General features: G+C 41.6%; 2 protein-coding genes across 6 annotated transcripts in view; one reads left to right on the plus strand and one right to left on the minus strand.

Moving 5' to 3' along the window:
* Window positions 1-12097, minus strand: part of TINAGL1 (tubulointerstitial nephritis antigen like 1) — a 203240-nt gene that overhangs the window by 64665 nt on the left and 126478 nt on the right. The window lies entirely within an intron of this gene.
* The window catches only part of COL16A1 (collagen type XVI alpha 1 chain), a 130144-nt gene that overhangs the window by 58415 nt on the left and 59632 nt on the right, over window positions 1-12097 (plus strand). For all 5 annotated transcript variants that reach the window (XM_081870356.1, XM_081870357.1, XM_081870359.1 and 2 more), the window contains exons 15-18: window positions 338-373; window positions 871-933; window positions 10303-10347; window positions 10440-10535. In XM_081870356.1, the coding sequence (XP_081726482.1) occupies window positions 338-373; window positions 871-933; window positions 10303-10347; window positions 10440-10535 (240 nt within the window). The remainder of the gene's footprint in view (window positions 1-337; window positions 374-870; window positions 934-10302; window positions 10348-10439; window positions 10536-12097) is intronic.

Raw genomic sequence — 12097 nt, forward strand, 5'->3', positions numbered from 1 at the left:
ACCCACACACACCCCCAATGAATATCAATAGATGATCACGAAGTGGGCACAAATGAAGCAAAAAAAAAATCAATTAAAACAGTACAGTCATCAAAACTGTATATAACAACAGTATACTTATTACTGTCTGAGCATGATGGGAGTGCTTTCATGGCCTCAGGCTGGGATGGTGTAGAAAGGGATGCTAATAACTCCCCTCCCCCTCCAAATGACAGTCGTGAAAGTCCTTAGGCTTATATGTGTATGCTTATATGATCAAACCAGCCCTCAGCATTTGGGATAGCATGGACTTAACAAATCTACACCACTAATAAATAATCCATTATGTTTCTAACAGGGACCTCCGGGATTGGCTGGAACAGTTGGCCAAAAGGTAAGCACCCCAGCTTTGAGAAGGAATAGTTGGCCCAAGGGAAGACGCTGACCCCTTGAAGGTTGTTCTCCCATGACAGAAGGTCCTGCTACAAGAACTTTATTTATTTGTCTTGTTTGTTTATTTCCTGTGTCTTGATGCTGCGTTTCATCCAGAATGTTCCCAAACTGCCTCCTAGCTTTCAGAGAAATGACTTACAAGAGCTCTCCAGGGAAGCTGTGATATTAGCTAGAAGAACTGAGGGCCTCTGGCTGGCTACAAGGACTGGATGTCAGGCAGGGAAGCAGGGGGTGCCAGACTGTGGCAATAATGAGGATGACCCTAGAGTGGCCTTCCCTAACCTTGCACCCTCCAGATGTTTTGGACCACAACTCCCATCATGGAAGCTGCAGTCCAAAGCGTCTGGAGGGCACCAGGTTGATGAAGGCTCTACTGGAGTGAGGCCAAGGCAGAAACTGAATTAATTGCTAAGACATGTCATCTGTTGTTTTCTTTAGGGGCAAAAGGGTGATAAGGGCGACTTTGGTCTTCAAGGAAAACCAGGAAGCCCAGGGCGTGATGTAAGTTGTGCAATTTTGATTCTCTCTCTTTTACATTCTCTTCTTCCAGCCCTCCTTCTCTTTTTCTTCTTTCTCTGTACTTAGGATTGTACCCTTAATACCATGCATTTGGGGACCATTTCTGACTTTTCAGGGGTTAAGTGTACCAGAATTCGTTACTGCCCTTTCATATGACTGCAAGATCAGCTTCCTTCATTATTATTATTTTAACTGTATTTTGCCAGTACCTGCTCAGTTATTTCGGCATTTTGGAGTGTGTGAGAGATGGCTGCCATGATTACCCTTTCCCAAATGCCTGAGAACACCAAGACATCTGGCTAATTTGGGGATTAAGAAAATAGTCCACAGGACAACCAAGAGCAAAGTCTTGTTCCTGCCACAGCATGAAAGAAAGTTAAAATTAAGAAGTGCCCCCCATATGACAGCAAAGCCAATACGCAAACATACTACAAAGAAAACAGTGAATTCCTCTCCTGTTCAGAGGCCTGGATTTACTTCCCCCACCACAAGGATTGTTTGAGCATTAACTTCGAGTGATTCTCCTCGCAGTCCAATTCCTCACAAATTAAGATCTGGAGAGTCCTGCACATGCTGCAGTGTTTGCTGTGTGGCTTTTTGGCTCCCTTGCCAGATTTGGGCAGGGTCTTCTTCCATCATGTACTCACTTCTCTGGATCTGCCAGGAAGACCCTTACTTAGGCTATATACACATTTAAACACAACAAGGTGGCCTTTGCATGTTACTGTACACACTAGGGACGCAGGTGGTGCTGTGGTCTAAACCACTGAGCCTCTTGGGCTTGCTGATCAGAAGGTTGGCGGTTCGAATCCCCGCAACGGGGTGAGCTCCCATTGCTCTGTCCCAGCTCCTGCCAACCTAGCAGTTTGAAAGCACGCCAGAGCAAGTGGTACAGATACCACTGCGGCGGAAAGGTAAATGATGTTTCTGTGCTCTCTGGCACTCGTCATGATCCTCCATGCACCAGTAGCAGTTTAGTCATGCTGGCAACATGACCCAGAAAACTGTCTGTAGACAAACACCAGCTCCCTCGGCCTGAAAGTGAGATGAGCGCCACAACCCCATAGTTGCCTTTGACTGGACTTAACCGTCCAGGGATCCTTTACCTTTACCTTATACATATTTAAAAACAACAAGGTGGCCTTTGCATGTTACTGAACACACTAGCGAAGGGGTGGGGATGTCTCCCCCTGATGCACACCACCTGATTGGCAATGCGTGCCTGCAAACCCCATCTCCCAAAATGAAGCTGTCATCTGTGCATGTGCAATGACTGTCCCAAACATACACACCTCAGTGAATGTGGCTTAACATTAAAAACACCAGCTGTGGGAGCACACTGAAGCCAGAGTAAATGGTAATGTGTACACAGCCAAAGAGCTGCTCTACACATGCATGGTTAGAATTGGGGCAAAACTGTTAGTTTTGGTGCATTTCTGTTTCTCGTTTTTCACATCTCAAGTTTAGATCACCACATTTCTGCATAATTTTGTGGTGCGTTTTTAAAAATAGTTATCATGAAAATTTGTCAGCAGGTTAGTACACATATCTCCTAATGCAGAAACTTTTGCATGTAATTTTCCCTAATATGCCATTTGTGCAAGCAAACTCCCTTAGTATTGATTATTATGAACACTCTCCACTAATATATGCATTTCTGTATGCATTGTTTGGTTGAAGAACTGTATTACAAGATTTGTAGAAGTGTAAATTTTGAAGGATAGTTGCATTTTGGTTTGCATGTTGCCTCAGGAAGTGTGAATTAGATAGCTTCACAATAAAATGTGAACCAGGCCAACTTTCTTCCCATCCCTACTGTGAACAGAGCCCTGTGTGTGTGTGTCCTGGTTTGTTTGTTTGTTTGTTTGTTTGTTTGTTTGTTTGGGGAGGGTCATCTGAAACTTCATCCTCTGGTGTGTCTGTGATGGCTCAGCCAATCACACATGCAAGTTATTCATAGATGCTACATGTACATTTACATCACTGGCTGACTTAACTGTGTGACCCAAGCTTTGATCTTCTGTAGCTGGTAGGGATACTTCAAACAGTGAACAATGCCACTGGGAAGTTGCTCTTATGATGTTGTTCAAATCTGAATCCTTCAGATGTAAAAAGAAGTTTATTATCCAAATAATTTTTTTTTTTATAATAATTTTTATTGATTTTACAACATAAACAAAAAACGAACAAACATAATGCGACTTCCCCAAACCTCCCCTTCACTGCATCCAAATTTCAAATTTTTTAGCAATTCTTCATCCCATTTTTATATTTAGTTCTCTTTAAAAAGAGTTTCTGCTTTATAAATTTCGATTTATAGCTGTAATTCTTTGTGTCCAATCCCCTGACATCTTAACATTCCGAAATTTTACAACAATTTTTAAGATAGATTTTAAATTTTTTCCAGTCCTCCTCCACTGTCTCTTTCCTCTGGTCACGGATTCTGCCGGTCATCTCTGCCAGTCCCATAAATTCAGTCACCTTGGTCTGCCATTCTTCCAGAGTAGGTAATTCTTTAGTCTTCCAATACTTCGCCAAAAGGATTCTTGCTGCTGTTGTTGCGTACATAAAAAAGGTCTTATCTTTCTTTGGTACCAATTGGCCGACCATGCCCAGGAGAAAAGCCTCCGGTTTCTTTACAAATGTCCACTTAAGGATTTTCTTAATTTCATTATAGATCATTTCCCAGTAGGCCTTAATCTTTGGGCAGGTCCACCAAAGGTGATAAAAGGTTCCTTCACATTCATTACACTTCCAGCAATTGTTATTGGGCAAATGATATATCTTTGCTAGCTTGACTGGGGTCATGTACCACCTATAGATCATTTTCATTAAGTTCTCTTTCAGGGCACTACATGCCGTAAATTTAATACCTGTGGTCCATAACTGCTCCCAGTCAGCAAACATAATATCATGGCCGATATCTTGTGCCCACTTAATCATGGCTGATTTAACCGTTTCATCTTGTGTGTTCCATTTTAGCAGCAGATTATACATTCTAGACAAATTCTTAGTATTGGGTTCTAGCAATTCTGTTTCTAACTTTGACCTCTCCTTCTGAAATCCTAGTTTTCTGTCCTGCTTAAAAGTTTCATTAATCTGGTAATAATGTAACCAATCTCGGACTTTAGGTTTCAATTTCTCAAAACTCTGTAGTTTCAACTTTTCACCATCATATTCTATAATTTCACAATATTTTGGCCAGTCTGTATCCATGTTCAATCTTTTTACCGCCTTAGCTTCCATTGGTGACAGCCACCTGGGGGTTTTACTTTCAAACAAATCTTTATATCGATTCCATACATTATACAATGCTTTCCTAATAATATGATTTTTAAAATTTCTATGTACCTTTACCTTGTCATACCATAAATATGCATGCCAACCAAAACTGTTATCATAACCTTCCAAGTCCAGAATGTCTGTATTCTCAAGAAGTAGCCATGGTTTCAGCCAGCAAAAAGCTGCTGCTTCATAATAAAGTTTTAAGTCCGGCAGGGCAAAGCCCCCTCTATCCTTTGCATCAGTCAAAATCTTAAATTTAATTCTGGGTTTTTTGCCCTGCCAGACAAATTTAGATATATCTTTCTGCCACTTCTTGAAACAGTCCATCTTATCTAAAATTTGCAATGTCTGGAACAAAAACAACAATCTCGGCAATACATTCATCTTAATTACAGCAATTCGGCCTAACAAGGAAAGTTTCAATCTTGACCATATATCAAAATCTTTCTTCACTTCAGCCCAGCATTTCTCATAGTTATCTTTAAATAGGTTCACATTCTTAGATGTTAAATTCACCCCCAGATATTTTACCTTTTTAGTAATTTCCAAACCAGTTTCTCTTTGAAAACTATCTTTTTCCTCCACCGTAAGATTTTTTTCCAACACCTTTGTCTTGTGTTTATTCAATTTAAAACCTGCTACCTGACCAAATATTTCAATAAGTTCCAGAACTCTTTTTGTGCTAGTTTCTGGCTGTTGTAATGTCAAAACTAAGTCATCTGCAAATGCTCTTAGCTTATAATGTTTAGTTCCGACCTGTATACCTTTAACCAGCTGGTCTCTTCTAATCATATTAAGGAAAACCTCCAGTACCGATATAAACAATAGAGGGGAAATTGGGCATCCCTGTCGTGTCCCTTTCTCTATTGGAATTTCGTCCATAACCATACCATTTACAATAAGTTTAGCCTTTTGCTCAGAATAAATTGCACTTATACCATTTTCAAAGTTCTTGCCTACCCCCATTCCTTGGAGATTCCTCTTCATAAAGCTCCAACAAATATTGTCAAAGGCTTTCTCTGCATCCACAAAAATCAAAACAGCTTTTCTATTTATATCAGTTTCCAAAAGTTCTAGAATATCTATAATATTCCTCACATTGTCTGACAATTGCCTGCCTAGTAGAAAGCCTGTTTGGTCCCTGTGAATCTCCTCTAACAAAACTTTTTTGAATCTTTTTGCTAGAATGTCTGCAAAAATTTTATAATCCACATTCAAAAGTGATATAGGGCGGTAATTCTTAACTTGATGTTTCTCAGTTTCTGTCTTTGGTATAAGTGAGATGAATGCTTCCTTCCACGATTCGGGAGCCTTTTTCCCCTCCAAAATTTGATTGCAGACTTCTTTCAATGGTTGTATTAACCAATCCTTCAATACTTTATAATATCTCGCGGTTAGTCCATCTGGTCCTGGTGATTTTCCCAGCTTCATATCCTGGATGGCACTCTCTATTTCTTGATCTGTAATTTTCTCATTTAAACTCCTTCTGTTGTTTTCAGAGATTTTTGATAGTCCGTATTTTCCAATAAATTCTTCTATCTCCTGTTCATTTTTTGGCCCTTGTTTGTATAATTTCTTAAAGAAACTTTGAAAACAATTACTTATCTCATTTGGTTTATTAATAGACTTCCCATCTACTTCGAGTGATGTCACTGTATTCAGTTTTTGTCTTTTTTTCAGTTGCCAAGACAGTAGCTTCCCACATTTATCTGCAGACTCAAAAGTCTTTTGTCTCATTTGTTTAATTTTCCATTCTATTTCCTGGTTCATCAATTCCATATATTGTGTTTGATAAAATTTTATTTCTCTTAATATCTCCTGGGATTTAGGCTTAGATCTCAGTTTCTTCTCCCCTTCTTTTATTAGATTCCAAATTTTCTCTTTCTTCTCATTCTGTTTTTTCCTCTTTATTGAATTCTGTTGTATTAGGAAGCCACGCATCACGGCTTTACTTGCGTCCCAAATGATTCTTTTTTCTGTGTCTGGTCTCAAATTGATCTCGAAGTAGTCTTTAAGTGTTTTTTGGGCCTTTTTGCAAATTTCCTCATCTCCAAAGAGGGTGTCATTCATTCTCCATCTAAAGGTTCCAGCTGTTGTCAGTTTCATTTCCATCTTGACAGCATTGTGGTCAGAGCAGGTCTTTGGGCAGATTTCTGTTTTTTTAACCTTTGATGCCAGATTACTAGAAATCCATATTTGATCAATTCTAGTCCATGTCATTTTTGCTTCAGAGAAGAAGGTCCCCTCCCTTTCCAGAGGGTTCCTAGTTCTCCAAATATCAATCAGATCCATAGTGTCAGTCAGGTCAAAAAAAGTCTTTGGTAGTCTTCCATCATTAGATATTGTTTGTCTTTGGGCCTTATCCATATTTGTAGAGACGACTCCATTCATGTCACCCATCATTATAATTTTGAAGTCCAAAAAGTCCATTAAAGTCTCATGCAACTTCTTAAAGAATTCAGCCTTCCCCTCATTTGGTGCATAAACTCCAACAATCAATATTTTTTCTCCATGAATTTGGATTTCCACTGCCAGGTATCTTCCTTGATCATCCTTAAAGATCAATTTTGGTTCAAATTTTTCCTTGACATAAATCACAACTCCTCTTTTCTTGACTCTATCTGATGATATAAATTCTTGTCCTAATCTCTTATTTGTTAAAAGTTTTCTATGTATCCTGGCAATGTGGGTTTCTTGTAAACAGATTACATCTAGATGTTCCTTCTTTAATAAATGAAATACTTGGCCCCTTTTTCGAGGGTGGTTCAAACCATTGCAGTTCCAACTGAAGAGTTGCAGAGACATTTTGGTTACTGGGTAGATCTTCCACCGACTGCACCCAGTTGTTGTTCCTCCTCGGTCGGTGCTCGGTTCAGTCCAAAAGATAGATTTGAGATGTCCGGTACTTCCTCCTCACTGACAGTTCCTTTCTGAAGATCCTCTTGATTTCTTTCCAAAAAGATCTCTTTATCCTGGTTTGTTTTTATTTTAATTTTCTTCCCTTTGTAGCTAAAGGACAGCCCTTGTGGAAATTCCCACCTGAATGGGATATTGTTCTTCTTAAGTAGATCAACTAGTTCTTTAAATTGAGATCTAACCTCCAAAAAATATTTAGGAATATCCTTGAAGATTTGAATCTGAGAATTTTTAATGACCAAGGCCTTCTGGAAGTGTAGGTTCAATATTTTGTCTCTTTGTTCCTTTGATCCTAAGGTAATTAAACAGTCTCTTGGCTTCTTCCCTTGCTTCCTGCCAATCCGAAAGGCTGAAGTTATCATAAATTCATCTTCCTCTCCATCTAGCTCATCATTCCAGAAGTCTTGAAATTTATCTGTGAGAAATTCCCCAAGCTTGTCCTCTTCCTCTTCTGGAACCAGTCTTAATTTCAGATTCTTACTTTTCCTTTCCAGTTCTAGTAGGGCTAATGCTGAATCATGTTCATGTACTTTTTTTACAATAGGCGCAAACTTTCCTTTGGTTTCTTCAGCAGTGGACCTGGCACTCTCAGCTATTCTCCTTGTTTCCGTAGATTCTTGAACCAAACGGTTTATAGAATCTGTATTAGATGAAATTATTGTTGTATTCAAGTCTAGTCTTGTTGTCAATTCCGTCAGTTTCTTAGAGTTCTCTGTAGACTGTTTGGTAAGTTCTGCAGATTGCTTAGTGAGCACTTCTAATGACTGATTTATTTTAAGCAGGGCCTGTGTCATTGACTCCATTGATGCTGCTGTTATTTTTTCTTGTGCAGCTGCTGCTCCTGATAAGGAGCCTCTTTTTTGAGCTTGTTTTTGAGCCTGCTTTGTTTTACTTCTTGTTGAAATCTCTTCTGACGGGTTGCTCATAACTCAAGGTCATTCACACAGGAAAGTTGCAAGTGGAAAATCCCACTGGATACACTGTAATGTAACTAAAGCCCTCTAGAGGGGGAAATTGTAACCATCCAAAGGCACCCAGAACAAAGAAACAGAAAGTCCAAAGGCAAAAGTCCCATTAAAAGTCTTTAGTTTGTAGCACTTTACTGTTAAAATTGTAATCCACCAAAGTCCCGAGTATGTTTCAAAATAAGTCTTATTTTGTAGCCGCTGTCCTTTGACAGCTCACTTGACAGTTCCTTTTTTCAGGCGATCGCTGCTCCGGCAGCCTGGCCAGAAGTATCGGCAGCAGAGGTTTTTTATTCCTTATCCCTTTCTTTTGCAGGTTAAAATTAATTCTGTTTCCTCCCCCCCTTCTCCTGCACAACAGGGGGGAGATCCTTTCGATGTCTGGTTTAGTAAGAGTTAAAAGGAAAGTCCATTTAAACACAGCTTAGTCTTTTCATTGCTCCGTTAGTCATGCAGTTCCGGGAGGCTGACTTCCTTAATTTTGCCTTCCCGTTTTCAGCCAAATCTTCTAAATTTTTAAGTCCCGTTTTACTTTTGCGATCTTACTCACGGGTATTGTTGTTGCCAATCGTTGATTTCAGAAAGGAATCGGCGCTCTCCGTTAATGGCGACGCGGCTTCACTCCGTAAGCTGGGTAGCGATCCTCAGCACCGCGCTCACCCCGATGCCGCTCCGGAGCCTTTAAAAAGGCTCTTTCACGATGCCGGGGGGCGCAAAGGTGCCCACCGAATCTCCTTGCTCACAGGCTTCAGCGCCTGTGATTTTAGGGGTCCCCCGCTTGCCGTAGCGGGTAAGACCCGAACTTACGGAGCAGTCCTGCCTCGGAGCTCGAGGCTAGGACCGCCATCAAACGCTGGCGCCGACCGGAAGTCAGAAGTTTATTATCCAAATAAACACCGTTGAGGTTAAAGAAAAATGTATGAGGAAGATTACTCATCAGTTCACTTAAACCAAAATAGCATTTAAGAGTTTTTATTTGACATCTCCCTGAAATCCTTCATTTGTTGCTTCCTCATATGAATGTGTTCCTGCCTGGCAAAACTGAGATATGATACTGGAAGCTGAGCTGTTGAAAACAAATGTTGCATTTCCCATCATTGCTGTGTCTCCCATAATCAAATCTCATTTTCACCACATGGAGATGCGTTTCGAAGCATGAATGCTCATACTACTTCGGGTGACATTTCCCCGTTAACTCTGTTGTATCATTTCCCCCTGAACTATTATTGTCCATTCTGGCTTCCTAGATTAGAAGAGTAGGGACTTTAGAATGATTGCTCAGAATAGAGAAACCACACAGCACCTTGTACTTCTCTTCATTGATCTCTCCTCGACTGAGCCAGGGTCATGGAGGAACATGACATAAGAGGAACCCTGCTGAATCCATAGGGTAGGGGAGACCTCTTCACATTTTAATGCAATTCTAGACAGGCAAAAGCACCCAAGGAGAGTGCAAAGTATGGACAGTGATGGGTGTTTCATTGGACGAGGGTGAGTGGCTGGGGATGTGTGAGCTGGGAAGAATCCTAGAGAGGCCTAGAGGACCATATTTGCCCCTAGACCTGAGGTTCTGCACCCTAGGATAGGGGTTGAAATATTGACCCCTGTGATCGGCCCATAGTATAAAGTCAGTCCAAACCCCTGCAATGCAGGAATACACACCTGCAACCTTGACATTATCAGAACCATGTTCTAACCAGCTGAGCTATCCAGGCTGGTACAGGGAGATTGTGCCCTTGAACTCTGCTAATGCTGCCTGCTTGGCTGGATGGAGGACAGAGGTAGGTAGGTGTGTGTGTGTGTGTGTGTGTGTGTGAGAGAGAGAGAGAGAGAGAGAGAGAGAGAGAGAGAGAGAGAGAGAGAGACTAGACTACTGTACAAAGGGGGAAATTCTCATTTGCTGTTATGCACTGCTGAATGTGGTCCCTGGAAGATTGTTTAAAAGAGAACATGGCCCTCACACTCAAAGGGAGTTCTGAAGCCTCAGAATATACCCCCCCCCCCGGCAGCTCCCTTGACTAAGCCCCACCCTCAGCCCATGAGGCCCCCCATTCATACCTACAGGTATAGGGCGGTATATAAATTTATTAAATAATAATTCAAGCTCTGAAGACTCTGACAATTTGGCCCTGTTAAGTGGAAAGAAGCCCCACCCTCATGCATCCTGCCTTTTCTTCCTAACCAGGGCCGGCCTGGGGAGATTTGCGTGGTGGGACCTAAAGGCCAGAAGGTACGATTATGCTTCTCTCGGGGGGTGGGGTGGGGGAGCCAGCATTCTACTCATGGGCTTGTCACTAGTAACAACTGTGCCTGTCTTTTTAGGGTGACCCAGGGTTCGTGGGTCCTGAAGGTCTCGCTGGGGAACCAGGACCTCCAGGCCGGCCGGGTCCACCTGGAATTGGCCTCCCAGGAAAACCAGTAAGACTTTCATTTCTGCCTGCCTTCCATTTCTGGCTCCTTCATGGCTTCAATCCTTCGTTAAAATTATGGCTCAGATAATTGTGATGATGTGCCAAACTAGGTATGTGGGTCTTTTGCTGGTGGGTGGAGACAAATCAGATTGGCACTGGCAGATGGGGGCATTTAACCCCTGCTGTCGCCAGTTCCATTTTCCTGATCTAAACCTCCCTCTTTCCAAAGCTGCTATTTGCCACATGGATGGAATAGAAACATGTAGGTTCTTCCCTGCAAGGCGAACGACAATTTGTGGAAGATAATTCGCCTCAGGGAAATGGGGGGGGGGGAGTTTAACACCAACTTCCCCAAGCACTGTGGCACTGTGTGATTTCCCAATTCACACACACACCCATGTCCCAAATATCTGCTTTGAACTAGGGGGAAAGTAAGGTGCTCTGCCCTTGGGTCTTCTACAGCATGCCCAGTTTGTCCCATGAAATGAAATGCCTCAGTTGGCCCTTATTTTTGAGTGCAGCTTGTGGTTAAAATTCCTTGTAGCCTGCTTGGGGGGGGGGCAGGCGGTGGACTGAGAAGAATTAGGCTGGGTGGTGGTACTGATCACAGATTCCTGGTCTGAACATGTGCTCAGAGGTACCCTGTTCGTTAATTCTTCCCATACCTACGTCACTTGTCAGGCTTCCTCTTTTTTTAAAAAAAAAATATATATATTTTTTATTAACAGGCCAATCACATCACATTAATTCCAAATCACATTAGTTCCAAATTACACAGCCAAATTTTTAAATTTTTGTTGGGGGTACTCATACTTCGTGCTCCGAAAGGGACCCAAACATCTCTCTTGCTGCTGCTTTAATGTACCTTCTCTTTGTTGTTTTCCTCATCTTCTTGTTGTTATCATATATTCCTTTCTTTGTGGTCTCTGATAGTCTCCACAAGCGGGTTGAAAACAAACGTTGTTATATCCTGTGTGGATTTTACACTCCTCCAAGAGCCATGTGAAAAAAAAACAGACGCTATTTCCGCACCTCCGTACAAAACATTCCCACAGTCTGTCCGTTGATTTCCACAGGCCTGCCAGTCTCTCATCAATTTTCTCAGGGGGCCCTGCCAGGTCCAACTCACATTCTGATATAGTACCAAGCCATGGTCCTCCTCCCCTCGTCCTCCTGTAGGCAGGCCTGCCGTAACAAATCTCTATTTATTGCTGCGTCACACAGAACTTTCATTCCTTCCCGATCTTCCCACCAGCCATGTCTTTGATTAGTAATTTATTTCCACACATTTCTTAATCCTCCTGCTTGTGATCAGTAATTGCAACAATTCTTTTCTTGGGGGGGGGGTTATTAGGTACTCACATAAGACAAAAAAAGAAAAGTTTCCCCCCCTCCCCTTTTCAGTTCCGCTACATACCAATCCTTTGATGACTCTTCTTCTTGATTTATTGTTAAATCCAGCCCGTCGCTTCCACTTCACAGAGATCCCTTTAATTAGCAGTCTTTACTCCCGATCTTCACTTGAAATATGTGCATTTGTTTCTCTCTCTAATTGTTTATTTTGAGCTG

This window comes from Podarcis erhardii (genome assembly GCF_964252035.2).
Source record: "Podarcis erhardii genome assembly, chromosome: 7".
NCBI lineage: Eukaryota > Metazoa > Chordata > Lepidosauria > Squamata > Lacertidae > Podarcis > Podarcis erhardii.